This window comes from Entelurus aequoreus, linkage group LG09, assembly GCF_033978785.1.
Source record: "Entelurus aequoreus isolate RoL-2023_Sb linkage group LG09, RoL_Eaeq_v1.1, whole genome shotgun sequence".
NCBI classification, from domain to species: Eukaryota; Metazoa; Chordata; class Actinopteri; order Syngnathiformes; family Syngnathidae; genus Entelurus; species Entelurus aequoreus.
The window spans coordinates 19,559,570-19,581,064 of NC_084739.1; the positions used below are offsets into that span (position 1 = coordinate 19,559,570).

At 37.1% G+C, this 21,495-nt stretch overlaps 1 protein-coding gene and 1 long non-coding RNA gene across 5 annotated transcripts in view; one reads left to right on the forward strand and one right to left on the reverse strand.

Moving 5' to 3' along the window:
- LOC133657233 (uncharacterized) overlaps positions 1-21,495 on the forward strand; it is a 972,718-nt gene that overhangs the window by 933,364 nt on the left and 17,859 nt on the right. The gene's annotated exons all lie outside the window — the stretch shown is intronic.
- The window catches only part of khdrbs2 (KH domain containing, RNA binding, signal transduction associated 2), a 144,649-nt gene that overhangs the window by 5,286 nt on the left and 117,868 nt on the right, over positions 1-21,495 (reverse strand). The window contains exons 7-10 of one of the 4 annotated variants that reach the window (XR_009827240.1): positions 17,391-17,473; positions 16,413-16,471; positions 12,874-12,957; positions 4,601-4,644 (exon numbers count right to left, since the gene is read on the reverse strand). Coding sequence is in view for 2 of the 4 variants with exons in the window: in XM_062058291.1 (XP_061914275.1) it covers positions 12,863-12,957; positions 16,413-16,471; positions 17,391-17,473 (237 nt within the window). In the remaining 2 variants the exon portion in view is untranslated. Of the gene's footprint in view, positions 1-4,600; positions 4,645-8,345; positions 12,958-16,412; positions 16,472-17,390; positions 17,474-21,495 lie in introns of those variants that run through there. The other 3 variants (XR_009827241.1, XM_062058290.1, XM_062058291.1) reach the window with 3 other exon arrangements.

The following is a 21,495-nucleotide window of genomic DNA, read 5'->3' on the forward strand; positions in this document are numbered from 1 at the left end:
GCTTTAACTGCATATAGAAACAAAAAAAATAAACCCCTGACTGGAAGGATAGATAGAAAATCAACAATACTATTAAACCGTGGACATGTAAATACACGGTTAATGCTTTCCAGGCTGGCGAAGGTTAACAATGCTGTGCTAACGACGCCATTGAAGCTAACTTAGCAACATAGCAACCGCACCGCACCGCACAGAGCTATGCTAAAAACATTAGCTCTTCACCTACGCCAGCCAGCCCTCATCCGCTCATCAACACCCGTGCTCACCTGCGTTCCAGCGATCGGCGGAAGGACGAAGGACTTCACCCGATGCGTTTGGCGGCCCGGAGACGTAGGAAGTCAAGGTGAGGTCACCGGCTAGCGCGTCTGCTCTCCAACAAAGTCCTCCAGGTTGTGTTGCTGTAGTCCGCTGCTAATACACCGATCCCACCTACAACTGTCTTCTTTGCAGCCTTCATTGTTCATTAAACAAATTGCAAAAGATGTCCAGAATACTGTGGAATTATGAAATGAAAATAGAGCTTTTTGTATAGGATTCTACGGGGTACCATAACTTCCGTTACTCTGACTTCGTCACGCGCATACGTCATCATACCATCGACGTTTCAGCCGGATATTTCCCGGGAAATTTTAAATGTCACTTTATAAGTTAACCCGGCCGTATTGGCATGTGTTGCAATGTTAAGATTTCATCATTGATATATAAACTATCAGACTGCGTGGTCGGTAGTAGTGGGTTTCAGTAGGACTTTAATAACATGTGGCCAAGGCTGGTGGGAGATAAAGTAGAAGTTGGATGTTGTACATTATAATTATATTACTTCATAAAACTACTGTAGTTTTTTGTAGTACAGTCTATTGTGTTGTTTATCATACACTATCTACATTTGTTTTTATTTTTTTTAAAGGCATGTTACATTTTATGTAGCAGTCAGGCATTGATCCATCGGGATTACCTGCTCTTGCCTTGCTGCAAACCATGCTGCATATATTACTACACTGGAACTGATTGGTTGGCGTTAATTGTCTCCATCAAATTTCCGTCCATGAAAGATTTATGACCATTCCTCGTGTTCCTGCCTCTTCTTTATTGCAAGCCTGTGTTTTATTGTTTTTTAATGGGCTAGCTGTCAGGGTTGTAAAAGCTGCTCTTTGCAACTCTTGCAGGAAGTAAGGAATGAGCTGAAACAGTGCAGAATTGTTGCAAATTAAAGCGTAATGCAAAAGAAAACAAAAAAAAGGGTTCAGTCGCTTGTAAAATGTGCTCATAACATGCAGATATATTTAGTGACTGGTCACTTTAGTCACATCAAGTTAGTCTTGTTCAGGTGTTTACTTGTTCAGCTTGAATTGCCCCATGGATAAAATTATACTTTGTTTCTGCTAAACTTTACTCAGCCGTGACGCTGGCGAGTCAACATGTCCTTTGTAAGAGTTTTTTAAAAGCCCATTGAGATAATTGCTCATTTAGCATCGCTTCATACGCCATCATCGTGACAGTTTTATGGCCGTATTTCTAAAATGACTGTTCTTTTTAAGTTTTTATTGTCGCTGAACCTTTTCCGCAAAGATGTCTAAAAACAGTTTTTTCATAGATTTCACCCATTTGATGTGCTAGGTTTACTTTTTCAATAATAACCAAGTGGCATAGCAGTTTTGAATTGGCTTCACTGCGTTGGGAGATCTATTTTCTTTCCCCTCGGACATATTCATTTTTTTTTTACCTTTTCATATAAACTTTGGACATTATTTGGAATATAAACACATGAGTAATGGACATATTGGATTTAACTGAATTATAGTTGTCAATTTTAGTCTTTTTGTTTATTGTTCATACATGATTATTTATAATACATCCAAATCTTTACATAACTTGTAAACATATTAACAAAGTACTTCTTAATATTTAATGATAAACATACTTGAACTGAATTTCTGTTGGTTGTTTATTTTGGGCACACACTCCCATAGATCGGGTCTGCAACTTGCTCTTTAGCGCCGCCCTAGTGGCTCCCTGGAGTTTTTTCAAAAAGGTATGAAAAAGATGGGGGCGAAAAATATATTTTTGTTTTAATTGTGTTTCTGTAGGAGGACAACATTACACAAACCTCCCCAATTGTTAGAAATCCTACTGTTTATATTAAACATGATTCTCTGATGAGAGTATTTGGTGAGCACCGTTTTGTCCTACTAATTTTGGCGGTCCTTGAAGTCACCGTGGTTTGTTTACATGTATAACTTTCTTCAACCATGCCAGAGAAAAACCTGTTTTATGCCACTCCTTCTTTGTCTCATTTTGTCCACCAATCTTTTCATGCTGTGTGCGAATACACAAAGGTGAGCTTTGTTGTTGTTATTGACTTGTGTGGAGTGCTTATCAAGTGCTTATATTTAGTCACTGCATGACTGCAAGCTAATCGATGCTAACATGCTATTTAGGCTAGCTTTATGTATACATATATATTATATCATTATGCCTCACTTGTAGGTACATTTGAGCTCATTTAATTTCCTATGTCCTCTGTGCATTTAATTTATATTTGCATGTCCCATGACATATTATCTGTATGTAATATTGCCTGCATTTCTGATAGTGGTTTGTGTGCTGTTATAGACCACAGCAAACGTTACCCAGCTTGCATAGATTGTATACAATCTATGCAAGCTGGGTAATGGATGTATTATAATAAATCCATTAGAAGAAGACAGCCTGCCGTTACCTTTAACTGAGACACACACATCTGTACTTTTGGCCCTTCTAAGCCAGTAATTTAGAGGAGTTATCTCACCCCCTGAGAAACCTGCGTTTTACTAATGTTTTCCAATGTTGTAAAAATGGGTAGAATAAATATTACATTTCAACATTGCTGTCAACGAAGATTTGTGTCAGCCTGCGACACATAGTCATTTTGATAGGAGGCTAATATAGCTAATATAGACACATATATTATGTGTTGACTTCATTATACCACTTATAGAAGGATTTTAATTTTTTGCGGGTCCAGACAGATTTTTATTTTTGTATTTTTGGTCAAATATGGGTCTTTCAACATTTTGGGTTGCCGACCCCTGCCATAAATAAATCTACTTTTGGTCACCAAGAGTAATACAGTAAACCCTCGTTTACCCCTGTTAATTGGTTCCGGGCCTGGCCGTAGTAAATACATTTCCACAAAGTAGGAATTATTAAGTATAAATAGGATATTTTTATAGCTAGAGCCTGTTCAGGACTTTTTAAATATTTTTTTTTTTACCATGACCAATCCCTCTATATATGAAATAACACCCACATTGTAGGGCTGGGCGATATGGCCTTTTTTTAATATCTCGATATTTTAAGGCCACGATATATATCTCGATATTTTGCCTTAGCCTTGAATGAGCACTTGATGCATATAATCACAGCAGTATGATGATTCTATGTGTCTACATTAAAACATTCTTGTTCATACTGTATTAATATATGCTCATTTTAAACTTTCATGCAGAGAGGGAAATCACAACTAAGTCAATTGACCAAAACTGTATTTATTAAACAGTTATTAAGCAGTGGCACAAACATTCATGTCATTTCCAAAACAGAAAGTGCAAGATTGTTAGAGACATTTTAAAACAAGCTATGAGTGCCTTTTTTTGCATGATGTCACTAAGATGACATTTCAAAACAACACTAAATTAAAGTGCACTTTTTGTACAGAACGCCACTACAATAGTTTAAAACAAATAAAGTGCACTTTTGTCACACCAGATATTTCAATACTTGTCAAATAAAATGATGTGGAAATGGTTGCCTCGGCATTTTGTTGGTGTGGCATCGAACGGAGATGTTGACTTGCGGAGTAAGCACTCTTCATTCTCTAGCAGGTGACTTTTCAAATGATGCTACATATTAGCAGAAATGCTACTTTTTGTAGCAACGCTTTTGCCCCACACTTGACAAACTACGGTTGTCTGTTCGACATATTCCCACTTGAAGCCAAACCACTGCCAGACGATGGACCCCCTGCTATTTTTCTTGGGAATTAATTCTTCTTTCATAAACATTGATTGATTGATTGATTGATTTGTTACCGGACTCGCACTTTCTTTCTCTCGTATTACCACTCGCACCACAGCTAACGTTACCCATGCCGCTACCTCTCTGCTCCGCGAGGGCGTATATGTATGTGACGTATGTAAGAAGGTGCGCTTGTTTTATGTCTCTGTGAGAAGGAGACAACAAAGAATGAGAAGAGCCTGCAGTGTAATGCCTGCAGCTAAAAGCAACTGCGTGAGAACGTATACTCCAAAATCACGATATAGTCATTTTCTATATCGCACAGAGACAAACCCACGATATATCGAGTATATCGATATATCGCCCAGCCCTACCACATAGTCTCCTTATATTAAAGCCTGCTTGAGAGCACATGTTGGTGTTGTTATATTTCCACATGCTATGATGGAAGGCAAACATGAAATCACATCTCTTCATTTGCCGTAAAATGATTTCCAATTCAAAAATAGGTGAACCGAACCTAGTATGTTTGCCAGCATGCAGAGATGTGTTTAATCGTGTTGTTTTATAGTTGTATCAAGTCTGTTCAAAAACGTCCTCTCACCTGTTTTATGCCCGCATGTCCACATTTCTACCGTGCTTTTATACCTAAAAGGAAGCAAAGCATGACTTTATGTTGCGTCCAAAATGCATCAAAAAGTGCATGCACATGACACGTAATTGCATTTCATCACTGTGAAAAAAGTAAACCACATGAAGGTAAATGTCCTGAAATTTAGTTTTATCTTAATTCAAGTGAAGTTTAGAACAAGCTTTTAGTGTTTTGTTTATGGTCATTTATACCAATGTAGCATTTAGAAGCATCTAGTTAGAGGCGTGTTTATTCTGGCTCGAAAAAGGGCAGGTTTACTTTTTCGTTAGTGGAAGTTAGATTTGAATATTAAAGTCAGTATTTTAATGTTTACCTGTTTACAGTTTAACTGGACGGCAGCCATGAGGTTTAAAGATGCATTGCAAGGTCTCAAGTTCAGTGACAGAAAAGTTAGGGTGGTGGGGGAAAAAAAGGTTAGAAGAGACATTGCAGATAAAAAAAACGCTGCAATTTGATATTGAGCAATCACATAACTTACGTGTTTGTTGTGCTCTGAATGCACATTTACATTATTAAGATAGTAGAACATAAGGGGACTTCTTACCTTTTTAACGCCATATGTCAATAGTGTCGGTCTGTTTACTGATGTCAAACCTCACAAGATGGGTTAAAAACATTAATTACTTCCGTGATATACTGTAAAATACATCACCATTACCTAGGCGATTAAACAGAAATTAAAATTATAAAAGCAAAAATTGATTTAGGACAGGGTAATTGTTTGTTTATGCAGTGAATTAGTGGAAATCATGCAAATGTTTAACAGGATTAAATACATTTTGGCAGCAACATTAGATGAAGAAATGAAATCAAAAATAGCCCCATCAATTTAGAGCAGGGGTCACCAACCTTTTTGAAACCAAGGGCTACTTCTTGGGTACTGATTAATGCGAAGGGCTACCAGTTAGATACACACTTAAATAAATTGCCAGAAGTAGCCAATTTGCTGAATTTACCTTTAACTCTGTTATTATTAATATTAATTATATTTATCTTTGTGGAAACACTGATCATCTTAATGATTTCTCACAATAAATATATATAGAAACAGATAAATATCAATATGCAACACTTTATTTTTATATTTTCTCTAAATGCACATTTTTCACATTAAACATTTTCAAATGATCACTTCTAAGACAGTCTTGTGAAATCACAATATCCCATTTTAATTAGCTAGCCACTAACATTTTTTAACAAATCATGAATTACTTTGGACCATGTTTGTACAAATAATAACTCATGTAAAATACAAAAGTAAACTCTCAAATTTTTAAATCATGTCACACTTTGAACTGGACACCAAAACTGTTATCTGTTTCTTTGTCAGTTAGTGGGAAGCCTGGCATTGCATGCTGTTAACTAGTGTGTTGTACTCTGGTGTGTAACTTGACACTGCAACTCTGAGTGAGTCTTGCAGATGTGCATCAGTGAGGCGTGTTCTGTGTTTGTTCTTGATGAAGTTCATGTCAGAAAAGGCTGATTCACAAAGATAAGAATTTTCCTCATTGTTTGCGGAACCTTCTTAATCTTTTGGACATATTTTCACAGCAATCTGGCCTTATGCTTAATTATGATAAATGTAAAATGTTAAGGATCAGAAATCTAAAGGGAACGTCCTTTCGAATGGAATGCAAAGTGCCTGTTTTGTGGACAGATGGACCAGTTAACATACTTAGTGTTGTTGTCCCAGAAAATCTGGAAGATCTAGGCTCAGTAAATTATGATAATCGACTAAGAAAGCTGGACAAAATTATGCAAATATGGAAAGGGAAATCCCTAACCTTGTATGGTAAAATGTCTATTGCCAACTCGTTACCAGCTCCATCACAAAACTTTTTTAAGATTTATGAGCGGAGGGTCTTCGATTTTGTCTGGAACGGCAAACCAGAAAAGATTAAAAGAAAGGTTTTGTACAAAGAGTATGAATATGGGGGCTTGAAACTTCTCAACCTTGAAGCTATGTGTCTGTCTTTAAAAGCATCAATTGTTCCAAAGATGTATTTAAACATTGAGTGGTACACAAATGTCCTGTTGGACAAAAAACATGTACTGTATCAAAAGAAATTGTATCCTTTTTTACAACTGATCCCCTCCCAGAGAGTCTGATGGGAAACATAAAGGAAACAATCCACTCATAGTGGTGTTTTCAATTTTATGTGCCAGAAAAAAGAGACGATATTTTGCAGCAGTTAATATGGATGAACTCTAATATTGTAATAGATGGAAAGCCTTTCTTTTGGAAAAATATGTTTGAAAGAGGAATCATTTTTGTCAATGATATTATCAATTAGAATGGTAAAATTATGAAGTATGATGAATTTAGAGCTATGTATGGTGATGCTTGCTCAAGCTTTTCATTTTATCAACTAACTGGAGTAATTTGGAAAAGATGGAAACAAATAATTAATTATGGAACTACTAAATTATTAGTTTGTAAACCTCTAATAAGAAATTCTAGTTGGCAAAAAGGAACTAAAATAAATAGAAAAATATATAATTTTTATTTAATAAAGAAATCTTTGAAGGCTGCCTCATACAACACAAATGGAAAATGGGAGGACTTTTCTGACTGCCCGTTGCCATGGGATGCCATATTCAAACGAATCTATAAAACCACTATCTATGTGCAAAATCGTTATTTTCAAATTAAAATTATTTATAACTTCTTACCCACAGGGAAAATGTTAAAATTATGGAATATGAGAGAGTCAGATGATTGCCGATTTTGTTGTCAGGAGCCTGAATCCACCCTGCATTTGTTTTGGTATTGTCATATTGTGTCTTTGTTTTGGGTGGAAGTTGAAAAAATGTGTTTAAGGATTGGTTTGTTTATGAAGCTTAATGTGGTTTCTGTTATTTTAGGAGAGTTCATTGACAATCATGATTTAGTCAATTTAATTATAGTACTCGGTAAAATGTTTATTTTTAAGGCCAAAAACAGATATTCACTTAGTATTACTTTCTTTAAAACATTTATTCAGTATTTTCTAACTTTAGAAAGTTACATAGTTGAAAACGATAATGATGCCAAAAAACATTTAAAAAAAGATGAGAAGTCCTCAAAGGCTTATTTTGAAAGTATAATTATGTTTATAGATTATATGATATCTGTTGTTGTGTTCCCTCATTTGAGTGACCTGGACATAATCTGGACTGTACATAAATACTTATTTTGAAAATGTAATTTTGTTTATAAATTATATGCAATCTGTTGTGTTCCCTAATTTTTTTCTGTGTACATGAATGAAGGTGTGTGTTGCTGAGTCCGACTTGGACATTATCTGGACTGGGCCTGGTTTAAAAAACCCTTTAAACAAATCTAATTTCATTGACAACCTGGTCTGTTGAAGATAAGGCCCTTTTTAAAAAAATAAAATAAAATAAGATAAATTAAAAAAAAACATTTTCTTGGATAAAAAAGAAAGTAAAACAATATAAAAATAATTACATAAAAAATAGTAATTAATGAAAATGTTAGTGGACCAGCAGCCTATACAATCATGTGTGCTTCAGGGACTGTGTCCCTTGCAGATGTGTTGTCTATGTTGTGGGAACCAGAATATTGGTAGCAGAAAGAAATAACCCCTTTTGTGTGAGTGGGTGTGGATGAGTGTGCATGGGGGAGGTTGTTTGGGTTGATGCACTGATTGAAAGTGTATCTTGTGTTTTTTCTATGTAGATTTAATTTAAAAAAAAAAAAAAAAATTTTTTTTTTTTTTTTTTTTTTTTTTAGAACAGGCCCGCGGGCGACTCATCTGGTCCTTACGGGCGACCTGGTGCCCGTGGGCACCGCGTTGGTGACCCCTGATTTAGAGAGACCTACACACGGTGTTGGGGGTTCGTTTTTATTAAATCCTCAATGTACAAATACAGATTGGACACAATTCACCAAAGCACTCATTATAAAGTACACACTGTGCAATGCTTGATTGCTTTCAACCCCAAAGAAAAACATTTTGCTTGCATCGGTTGTATCGCAGAGATTGGAAAAAACCACGCCATAAAGTCCTCCAGGTAACGATTTAGAGCTGCACAATGTGTGTGTTTTTTATTTATTTACTTCACCTTTCTCCTCTTATTGGGAAACCATGCAGTTACTTCCAAGCAGTCATCACAAACCTGTACTTTCAAAATCTATACATACAAAACTAAAAGTGGTGAACAGAAGTCCATTTTCTGTGAGGATTGGGGTTGGATTTTAGGGCAAAACTTTTGTTTCATAGATTGTGTTTGTGTAAATAAAAGAAAACTAATGTAAAAAGGAGATGCAAATATTATTTACATACAGTAGGGGTTTTTTGTTTGTTTGTTTTTTTACTTGACAGGAAAAAACATGAACTAAAGCAGCGATTTTCAAAATGGAAATATAGAAATTATAGCTATTTTCTTTTTCGTTGTTGTTATACTGTTTTATTAATTTTACCTAAGTTGTCCCATTGGCCATTTTCAGAAAGCTAAATAATGTGCACTGCTGTGTTAAGGATTATTCAACTTATTCAACAGTTAAAAAAAAAACCTGGAAGAGAGATTCAGTAGATTCCGAAAACCACTAGAGTGTTGTCATATAGATGATCTTTGACTAGCTTTGCTTTGCAATAGGTCCTAAAAAAAAACACAGAACGCTGCTGCTTTATAGCAGTTTTGTTTTTTCCGTGAATTTCGTAACGCTTGACAAAAAAGACAAAAATCAAATGTCCACTGCAGAGGAAGCTGGCTCTCAGGAATATAGAAAAAAAGAATAATGAAGGAAGAAGTCGGGTCCCCTGGTCCTTATCTTTTTCAAACTTTGGCCCCCAAAACAATTTAGTTGAATAGCCCTGACCTAATGCAATAACAGTAAAAAAAATTTTAGTCAACGATCTTCTATATGGCGAGAGCGCCTTGCTGTTTCTAAGCACCTCCAGCAAAATCGCTCGTCAAATATCCTATTTATGACAGGAGTGAGCTGCTGTTTTTAGGGACTTAGGGCCCTATTGTCCTGTTTGCGCTTAAAGGGGAACTGCACTTTTTACATTTTTTTTAGAATTTTGCTTATCATTCACAATCTCTTTATTATGCATTCTAATTTTTAACATACGTCAAGTACAAGGTGGATAGGCTAACAGTGCAGATAATGGGAGACATTTATTGCGCCCATAAAGCAATCAAAAAAAACCCTCCAAAAACCGCCAAAAATATTCCATTTTCATTTTGTGACCTGTATATCAATCAAGTATTAGGGATATTGTTATTATAAGCGCTAACGCAGAGGAACTACTTCACCGGCGCCTTGATCACAGAGATATGCCGTTATACTATATTGACATACTGAGCTGGTAAAAGTTAATTCTACATTATAAATCATGCTTTTCACCTGGATAGTGGAAGGTTGTAGCCATACACCGAGAATTTGGTCAACTTTGATTTCCCACTTAGGTCTAAAAGACACGATAAAATGTTTGTGTACTTTTTTTTTTTTAATCTGCGTAAAGATTATGATTTTTTCTTCATCTAAACCGAATTATATGAACATATCAGTCGGCATCTCAGTGAGAGCGGACATTGTACAGTAAATTATTGTTTTATTATGTTTTTAGTTTGTACTTCTTGTTTAGCACTTAGCACATGTGCTACATGGGTGTTTCATTAGAGCAAGATCTATTTATCACTCAGCTTCTAAGGCTAACTTCACATTGCAGGTTCAGATGTCCTATTCAGATTTTTTGGTCAAATCGGGTATTTTTAGTGGCCGTTCATGTTACAAAAATAAAAGCAATTTCTAATGTGTATGCAATCGGTCCCGCATGCGGACATGATGTCATGACGTCGCACGCACTGCAGTGTAAACATGGCTTCCACTCAAGTCGGTCTAAGTACTGGCGCATTTGTGGCAATTTCAAGGATTTTGTGGACTCAAAGTCAACATTTTATGAACCAAATTATTGTGCGTAGAAGATTAAGAAGGAAGAAGACAACAATTTTGGATCTCGCAGTTTTATGGGATATTTTGCTTCGATGTATGCTTGAAGAGCGTGTCCGTGGGCGAGCAGTTGCAGACAGGAGTGGTGGAACTTTCATTTAAGTTCCTAAAACATTTTATTTCCACCTGTTTTCTGCTCCATTGTCAACTATTCAATTTGTAACCGTCTATTTTGGCGAAAAATTATGACGCTTATCGCTTTTTGATGACGTTCTGCTCGGATGAGCGTGGGAGTGTTCACATCTAGGACGCATTGCATATATATCCAATCTATTTCCACATATGAAAAGGGCCTGGGTCGGATATAAAAAATGGAGAATTGCGCAGTACACGCGTACATGAAAAAAATTTGTTGCATATGTGCAAAAAAATCGGAATTGACCTGCAGTGTGAACAAGGCCAAAACTTGTAACTCCTTCTCCGGATGTTCTGGATCAACAAGATAAGGTTCTGTGTTATCATTTGTCCCAAAATAATCATTGTTGTCTCTCATGAAATCTGCCATAATTAGTTATAGCTGTTGTTGAAGGAAATAGCGAACGTGATGCGTCTGTGAAATTAATGTGCCGCTGTATGCTTAAAATGACCAAAATACGTACATTTTACACATTACTATAAATGTGCTTGTGGCTATATTACATATATATACTTACAGAATGTATACCAGTGATGGCCAGCAAGGCCTTCTCTGCTTGCCTAACATAATCAGAAATCATGATCATAATTAAAGATAGAATTATTTTTTTATTTACTTTCCCTAAATATCTAAAAGTATTCATAATCTCTTCATATCATATTATGCTGCTTCCAATGCAGTTGTTTTTAGTTTTAGTTTGTATCCAATCAGAATTCCGCTACCTTCCATGCTGTACCAAATCTCCCAGAAGCCTTCAGAATCAACAATGTGGGCGTCCGTGCACTGTAAGAGAACCGGGACATACAGGTGATAGACAGTTGCGATAGCCAATCAGATCACGAGTTGTTGTCAGTAAGACCTTCTAGATGGCCTAAGGTTGAACGTGACATTCACGCGTCCTGTGATTGGATACTCATTGGGACCGTTGGCGGATTAATTTGAGAACACATATAGTTGAGAGACAGTTGCGATAGCCAATCAGATCACCAGTTGTTGACAGTTGCCTATCTAAGTAGCCTGATGTTAACGAGACTGTGATTGGATACTCACTTGTCTTTCCAAAGTGAGTATCCATTCACAAGTTTGAATTTAGCAGGAAGCGGGAAGTGTTGCGCCGTAGCCAGCCAGACCAGAAATGTTGATGAAGGTTTTGGATATTTTTAAAAGGCTTTATAGAAAGAATAGATCAATACCCATTACCTCCATTGTTAGCTGATACTTTCTAGTGTTTATTTACGAGTTAGAATGTATAAGAAAAGAAAAACATATGTGTTGTGAGTGCTTGTCATGTGTGTAAGTGTTGTCATGGTGATGTAGTGGGTGTATGCACCTGGATGGATGTAACTCCATGTGTGAAACTTTGTTTCACTTATTATAACCACCCTGATCTTTTTGGTGATGTTAAGACTTTTGTTTAGTACAAATGTGTGTGGAGTTGTGATGCATCAGGATAAGATTAGACAGCTATTTGTGTGAGGGGGAGCGTGACGGCTGACAGTTTAATATTAACTGTCAAAAAATAAATAAAATCAATTGATAGATTTTACATATGTATTCTCTATTAAATAGACAAAAATGGCCTCACGCTTCAGATGAAATCGCAAGTCGCACTCGAGACAACGGTGTGAATTTAGATTTTAGAGAGTAAATTCAGAGGCATTATGGTCCTTTTATCCTCATCTCTATGAATGTTTCCAGGTGTCTCAATTTAGATCAGAATATATTTGATGGCTTTGAGAGTTTATCTTATCATTTTATTTTGTGCGGTGTGCGCCGCATCCAAACTTCAAGTGCAATAACATGTTTCACCTTGAGGGGGCGCTGGACTTATTCCAGCCTCAGAAGCGTAGAAGAAATCGATGGAAGGATACACGCAAACCCACATTTAAAAAGGGGAACTGCACTTTTTCGGGGGAATTTTGCCTGTCATTTATAATCCTTATGTAAGACAAGAATACATGTTGTGTTTTTTTTATGCATTCTGCTTAGTATCTTTTTTGAGGTGCTCTTTTCACACTTTGAAAACAGCTGCTTTAAGGGGTTATGGGCAAACATTTCTTGAAATAAATAAATAAATAGGATAAATAATTAGACAGGCCATATGTATGGAGCACCTTCAGTATCTACCATAAGGATGTTTTCTGTATCCCCCTCTTGTCAGCTGTAGGAGCGGAGCTTTAAGACTGGGACGTGAAGTGGGCCACTCCTCCTCTGGAAAAGCAGTAAAAAACACCTCAGTGAGTGTGCACAGATATCGGTGACTGAATATTCTTTATGAGCAAATTTCCTCCCCGGGCTGCAGAGAATTTACACAAAATAAATTTTACGAGCTCTTTGGCCTCTGTTGAAGCAACGATGCAATTTGACAGCCAGCAGTTCCTTTCCTTCCTTAAAGCCACGTTACAAAAAAAGGAGGAACACCTCTTCTGCATGGCACATTAAACAAGCTTCCAAATCGGAAAATGTTTATGGCGCAGAAAATCAAATGACACTGCCCTTCTTGGTTTTTTAGGTGTGTTGAAAAAAACAACATTTTATAGCGCCACTGTCATGTGGCGGGCAAGAAGGCCAGTTGATGTTTTTGCAAAGAAAACGCTGGTAGAGGCTTTTTTTTCTTCTCTCTCTTTTGGAATGAGCCGACGAGGGCCCCTGTCCAAAAGGCAAAACACTCCACCTTCACAATATGCATCAATTATTCCCCTGAGCTCCTTCTGGCTCCGACTGCTGCCAGGAGCCAAGAAGGAAGGAGGGGTGGCTTCCAAACAAATACAACAAAAAAACATCAATGTGGTTTGTAACGTATAATAGCCGACACCAGGAGTATGTGATCAAAACATCATTTTTCAAAAGGATTAAAGCTTCAGCGATGTTTAGAAATACGATAAGTTATCAATATATTTATATATATTTTTAAAGATATAACAGCAAAAACCGCTGTCGTCATACTATAACAATCCAAACCGTATTGACCGACTATAAGACAACATATTTTACTTGCCATACAAACTGGAAAAATACAAAATAACATTGTCTTATATTGGGGCTTTAGATATTAATTCATGCACACCAGCCAGCGACGTCTTTTCTGTCACTCAAACAATACAGTTGTACCTCAATTTAAAAGTGTTTTGAAATAAGAGCTGTCTCTCTGCTAATTGTTATACTTTAAAAATTTGACTTACAAGCAACTGTGCCTTTAGTCAGCATAGCAAATGTCCCAGATTATAGATAGAGATTGGGAAGGAAGAAAGTGAGTGAGGACAGTGCTGAGATGAAGAAGTTGATGATATTCATTGAATTAAAAAAATAAATACCGTATTTTTCGAATTATAAGTCACAGTTTTTTTCATAGTTTGGCCGTGGTTGCGATATATACTCCGGAGCGACTTATGTGTGAAATTATTAACACATTACCGTAAAATATGAAATAATATTATCCCCCGGGAAGAGCTGGACGAAGTGGCTGGGGAGAGGGAAGTCTGGGCTTCCCTGCTTAGGCTGCTGCCCCCGCGACCCGACCTCGGATAAGCGGAAGAAGATGGATGGATGGATGGATTCGCGTAAGAGACGAAGCAAATGTCCGCAATCGTCACACACACACGTCAGCAATCGTCACACACGTCGACCAATAAGAATTTGGCGGGGGAGGGTCATGGCAGAAGTGCGTTGTGCGTCATGGCAGAAGTGCATTGTGGGTCATGGGATGCTAACTGCTGCTACATCCGTAGCTATTAAAATTGATTATTTCAACATTGGCGGTAACTTATAAAAACGGAGAAGAGCTGAACAAAAATGGCACCGAAAAGAAAATCATATACTGCAGATTACAAGCAGAAAACGGCGATCGAGCAGCAGAAAGAAAGAAAGCGGCGCATACCAGGAGCGACAATGAGGAAGAAGATTTCATCGGATTTAGCGATCAGGAGTGACAGATTGTTTGGTAAACGTATAGCACAGGGGTCGGCAACCCGCGGCGCATGCGGCTCTTTAGCGCCGCCCTAGTGGCTCTCAGGAGCTTTTTTAAAAATGTATGAAAAATGGAAAAAGATGAGGAAAAAAAAAAGTTTTTGTTTTAATATGGTTTCCGTAGGAGGACAAACATGACGCAAACCTCCCTAATTGTTATAAAGCACACTGTTTATATTAAACATGCTTCACTGATTCGAGTATTTGGCGAGTGCCGTTTTGTCCTACTAATTTTGGCGGTCCTTGAACTCACCGTAGTTTGTTTACAAGTATAACTTTCTCCGACTTTCTAGGACGTGTTTTATGCCACTTCTTTTTCTGTCTCATTCTGTCCACCACACTTTTAACGTTGTGCGTGAAGGCACAAAGGTGAGTTTTGTTGATGTTATTGACTTGTGTGGAGTGCTAGTCAGACATATTTGGTCAGTGCATGACTGCAAGCTAATCGATGCTAACATGCTATTTAGGCTAGCTATATGTACACATTGCAGCATTATGCCTCATTTGTAGGTATATTTGAGGTCATTTAGTTTCCTTTAAGTCATTTTAATTCAATTTATATCTCATGACACACTATCTGTATGTAATATGGCTTTTAATTTTTTGCGGCTCCAGACAGATTTGTTTTTGTATTTTTGGTCCAATATGGCTCTTTCAACATTTTGGGTTGCCGACCCCTGGTATAGCATGTTCTATATGTTATAGTTATTTGAATGACTCTTACCATAATATGTTACGTTAACATACCAGGCACGTTCTCAGTTGGTTATTTATGCGTCATATAACGTACACTTATTCAGCCTGTTGTTCACTATTCTTTATTTATTTTAAATTGCCTTTCAAATGTCTATTCTTGGTGTTGGATTTTATCAAATAAATTTCCCCCCAAAATGCGACTTATACTCGAGTGCGACGTATATATGTTTTTTTCCTTCTTCATTATGCATTTTCGGCCGGTGCGACGTACACTCCGGAGCGACTTGTAATCCGAAAAATACGGTAATCAAAAACGTGACCGAGGGTGTAGTCGATTTGGTGGAGCAATTTGAGCGTATCACTGGTAGTCTGCACCATACTGAAGCAGACTGAGTCCAATGCCAGCCAAGGATGTTAAAATAATATCCGAACAGCATTAAAAAATGAGAAAGCCGCTGATGGTGTGTTTGACAAAGATGCAGTTGGAAGGAGATACCGTAGAAGTCCACTCTCCAAGGTAAATCCTGTACAATATTATTACATTACTTCATAAATCTGCTGTTTTTATTGTATTGTTTTTTTTATACAATATTTCTTATCCAGATATTTGTTCTTTTGAAAAAGCATGTTACATGTTAAAATTGCACCGTTTAAATGAATTTCAATAGGAGACGTGGATTTGAGGTACAAGTGTTTTGAGTTAAGAGCTCCGCCTCAAAACCCATCCTTCCAAGTTCGTAAATTGAGAATTCATATTATATTTCTAAAAATGGGTGCTGAAAATGACAAGGTTGTCTTATATTCCGGTCAATACGATCATTTTTTTCTGAATTTTGTCAGGGTTGTTAACAGTATTTACTTCAAATACGTTTGGAATTTTCCCCTGCTCATTCAATTGGATTGATTTTAACCCACCATTTATTTGTTTTGATATTTGCTTTTTGGGAGATATAAAGGTTTATGTCCATACATGTTTATGCACACAATATGCAATATTGACTTACCATAGTTATTGTAGGATTCGTCGTTTGTTGCTTGTCCGTATTCGTAGTAATCTGAGATGCTAGATGAGAAAGGAATCAACAAGCACAGATCTCATCATGTTCTATTTTATTACTATCATTAAATGTATGAAGCTGTTATTAGTTTACAGCATATACAGTCGTGGTCAAAAGTTTACATACCCTTGTAAAGAACATAATGTCATGGCTGTCTTGAGTTTCCAATAATTTCTACAACTCTTATTTTTTTGTGATAGAGTGATTGGAAAAGGGAGGATTACCTCCAAATTCTTTAGGACAACCTAAAATCATCAGCCCGGAGGTTGGGTCTTGGGCGCAGTTGGGTGTTCCAACAGGACAATGACACCAAACACACGTCAAAAGTGGTAAAGGAATGGCTAAATCAGGCTAGAATTAAGTTTTAGAATGGCCTTCCCAAAGTCCTGACTTAAACGTGTGGACAATGCTGAAGAAACAAGTCCTTCTCAGAAAACCAACAAATGTGGCTGGACTGCACCAATTTTGTAAAAAATTCACCCAGAAGAAGCTTGTGGATGGCTACCAAAAGCATCTTATTGCTGTGAAACTTGCCAAGGGACATGTAACCAAATATTAACATTGCTGTATGTATACTTTTGACCCAGCAGATTTGGTCACATTTTCAGTAGACCCATAATAAATTCATAAAAGAACCAAACGTCATGAATGTTTTTTGTGACAACCAAGTATGTGCTCCAATCACTATCACAAAAAAATAAGAGTTGTAGAAATGATTGGAAACTCAAGACAGCCATGACATTATGTCCTTCACAAGTGTATGTCAACTTTTGACCATGACTGCATGTGTGGAGATAAAAAACTAAATCTGCTTTTTCTTTCAATCATTAATTTTAGTTTTCATACCAAGTCGGGAGATGGTTTCAAGTAAATGAACAGTATCGTTCAGTGCGACCGAGCCAAATGCTGAATATTAAACGTCACCTCTTTGATTGATTGCTGTAGTTGTCGTCATAGGCGTCGTAGCTCTCGTCGTCGTATTCTCCTCCGTATCCATCGTCGTAGCCCTGTGAGGCACCACGGTGTCAGCATTACAATGTACCCCTCTGCTCATTTATATCCACTCTTAAGTATGTACAGATGAAAACAATCAATGCTTAGTAGCACAGGCGAAGGCGCTCAGTGTCCTTAATGGGGGAGGAAGCAGGCAAAATGTAAATCCTGCAGAGATTATTAATTAAGGTTTGCAGGAGAACAGATGAGCAGATTTTGAAGGAAAAACTAATAATAAAAATGTGTTCAATCTACACCAGACAAAACACTTTTGTCAAAGAATAACCTTCACTGACTGGTAACAATAAACTCATTATGTGTTTGCCGAACTAATAAATACAAAGCACACAATGCTGTGTTGTCTTCTTGAAACAAAGTGTAAAAATATATTTTTCGCTTTCCTTCAACAGGAAATAATTTTTCATCTATAGGGACACTTTGTATTAGGGACGTGCTGCCTTGGGGCGAACGCAGATTAGAATGAGAGAATAAAAACGGACTCATAATGTGAGCTTTCAAAGAAGATCAGTTAGAAAGTGGTGCTGGTAGAGCACCAGTAATGTACATGTTTGACCTTTGACCAAAGCTACCACAGTCATGTTTATTACAATGTACACTTACAAAGTTGAGCGTCCCATACGTGGTTCCATTTGGAGGTTTTTATCTTTATATATATATTTTCAAACCATCACCATGCATGACGTCGGCAGACTTTTTCATGTTCGCTCCCATTTATGTCGGTCAAAGAGTGAGCAGTTTAGTTTTATTTACGGCTGCCAAAATGACACAATGGAATTGATAAATCATCATAATTAATGTGATTAAAAGATTTAACTCAATTAACCCATCTGCTGGGCAGACGGATCGAACATTCCTAAAACGTCTCCGGCAACACATTTTGGGGAGTTTGTATAAGTAGTGTTACAATTGCAAACCATTATTCATTAGTTTAGGTAAAACAATGCTGCCCACGTGTCTGCATTCTAAAATCTTTGTTTTTGTTTTTTATTAGTACATGTGGATACCTTTCGCATTTGAACCGATTCGGTACCAATTTCCCGGTACTAGGGAAACCTACGCTTCCGTCAGTCTACCCCAGGGCAGCTGTGGCTACGGAAGTAGCTTACCACCACCAGGTGTGAATGAATGATGGGTTTTTAACATGTAAAGCGACTTTGGGTACTTAGAAAAGCGCTATATAAATCCCAGGTATTATTATTATTAAACCTGTACTCAACGGTACCCATTTTCGGTACTTTTGTGTGTTAGTAAATAATAATTGATTTAAATAATAAAATCTCATTTTTTTATTGGAAGATTTAAGAATGAGCTGATTATGGTAATTACTGTCCAGTTGTTATAGCTTGTTTTATTATTAAATTTCTGAGTCAGTTTCTTTGTTGGCGTTGATAATTGCAGCATTACCTAGAGGCAGTTTGGCTGAGTCCGTTTTTAGTGCTGCTGGAGTGATGGCCAAGTGTTAGTGTTGGGGATTTAACAGTATGAAAATGTTATTACCACTGTTATTGTGACCCAAATTAGCACTCTTATTATAATCGCCATATTGTTGAATGTGCTCAAAAGGTACTTATACACACACAGAAATACTTGGATTTTGATTTTAAATAACTAAAATAAATAGATGCACTGTTAGAAAAGCCACTATTTTGCATGTACTGTGTTTCTAATGCTTCACTGATAGTGTTTGAGTCTTAGTATTTAATCTATTTTAATGGCTAAGCTTTTATTGTTTTAAATATTGGTCCGTACTTTAGCACTTTAAGATTTATTTAAATGAAAAGTGTGTTGCAAATAAAATCTATTAATTTTTATTTCATAATAATTTATGCACATATATGTGTCAATATCAAAGTATATTACATTGAGTCACTTTTTGGCAACCAAGAATACATTGATTTATTGAATACATCCAAACACGTTAGTAATATTTACTATGTGCATGAAAAAATAACAGTTAATATTGTATGTAACTTCTAATCAAGAAAAAGGTATTCGCACATCAACATCGAATGAACAACAGTTCTTTACAATCCCATGAATACCATAAAAATGGCAAACTTTCCTTTTTTGGACACGATAAAGGCTTAAATCATTTCAAACAGATATTGTTACAATAACCACTAATATAGGTGTTTGTCTTACATGTAGTAATCAGTGTTGGACAGAGGAAGCCCCAGCAGTGAAGCTCATGCAGCGGGAATAATATATTTAACTTACAGTTGTGATGTCTCGATCAACGACTCCCCTGCTGATGGCATCATAGCTATAAAAATGTTCTCTTCCCTTTATCCCAGTTGTACAGACATTACGATATGGAACATAATAAAGCAACACTTTTTGTTTTTGGCGGGGACTACTGACTTCCTCATCTAAAAACGAAAGGCATTTGATTGGCTGTCCTTCATAACTAACCCCCATTGTAATGTACGCTATTAAAAAGCTGTGATTGGATATAATAAGAACTTGTCTCGCCCATCGACAAGACAAAATTAAACATGCACGGCTGACTCAGCCCAGGCCAGCCCATGACGGCGCGGCTGAGTACAAAACTCAAAACCAGGGAAGTTGGCACGTTGTGTAAATCGTAAATAAAAACACAATACAATGATTTGCAAATTCTTTTCAACCTATATTCAATTGAATACACTGCAAAGACAAGACACTTAAAGTTCGAACTGGTAAACTTTGTTATTTTTTGCAAATATTAGCTCATTTGGAATTTGATGCCTGCAACATGTTTCAAAAAAGCTGGCACGAGTGGCAAAAAAGACCGAGAAAGTTGAGGAATGCTCATCAAATATTTATTTGGAACATCCCACAGGTGAACAGGCTAATTGGGAACAGGTGAGTGCCATGATTGGGTGTAAAAGCAGCTTCCATGAAATGCTAAGTCATTTACAAACAAGGATGGGGTGAGGGTCACTACTTTGTGAACAAATGCGTGAGCAAATTGTAGAACAGTATTTCTCTACGAGCTATTGCAAGGAATTTAGAGATTTCACCATCTACGTTCCGTAATATCAACAAAAGGTTCAGAGAATCTGGAGAAATCAATGCACGTAAGCGGCAAGCCTGAAAACCAACATTGAATGCCTGTGACATTCGATTCCTCATGCGGTACTGCATCAAAAAGCGTCATCAGTGTGTAAAGGATATCACATGGGCTCAGAAACACTTCAGAAAACCACTCTCAGTAACTACAGTTCGTCGCTACATCTGTAAGTGCAAGTTAAAACTGTACTATGCAAAACGAAAGCTATTTATCAACAACACCCAGAAACGCTGCCGGCATTGCTGGGCCTGAGCTCATCTAAGATGGACTGATGCTAAGTGTAAAAGTGTTCTGTGGTCTGACGGGTCCACATTTCAAATTGTTTTTGGAAACTGTGGACGTGGTGTCCTCCAGACCAAAGAGGAAAATAACCATCCAAATTGTTATAGGCGCACATTTCAAAAGCCAGCATCTGTGATGGTATGGGGGTGCATTAGTGCCCAAGGCATGGGTAACTTACACATCTGTGAAGGCACCATCAATGCTGAAAGTTACATACAGGGTTTGGAGCAACATATGTTGCCATCCAAGCAACATCTTTTTCATAGACGCCCTTGCTTATTTCAGCAAGACAATGCCAAGCAACATTCTGCACGTGTTACAACAGCGTGACTTCGTAGTAAAAGAGTGTGGGTACTAAACTGGCCTGCCTGTAGTCCAGACCTGTCTCCCTTTTGAAAATGTGTGGCGCAATATGAAGCGTAAAATACCACAACAGAGACCCCGGACTGTTGAACAACTTAAGCTGCAAATTAGGCAAGAATGGGAAATAATTCCACTTGAAAAGCTTCAAAAATTGGTCTCCTCAGTTCCCCAACGTTTACCGAGTGTTGTTAAAAGGAAAGGCCATGTAACACAGTGGTAAGAATGCCCCTTTGCCAAATTTTTTGCAATGTGTTGCTGCCATTAAATTGTAAGTTAAAGGCCTACTGAAATGATTTTTTTTTATTTAAACGGGGATAG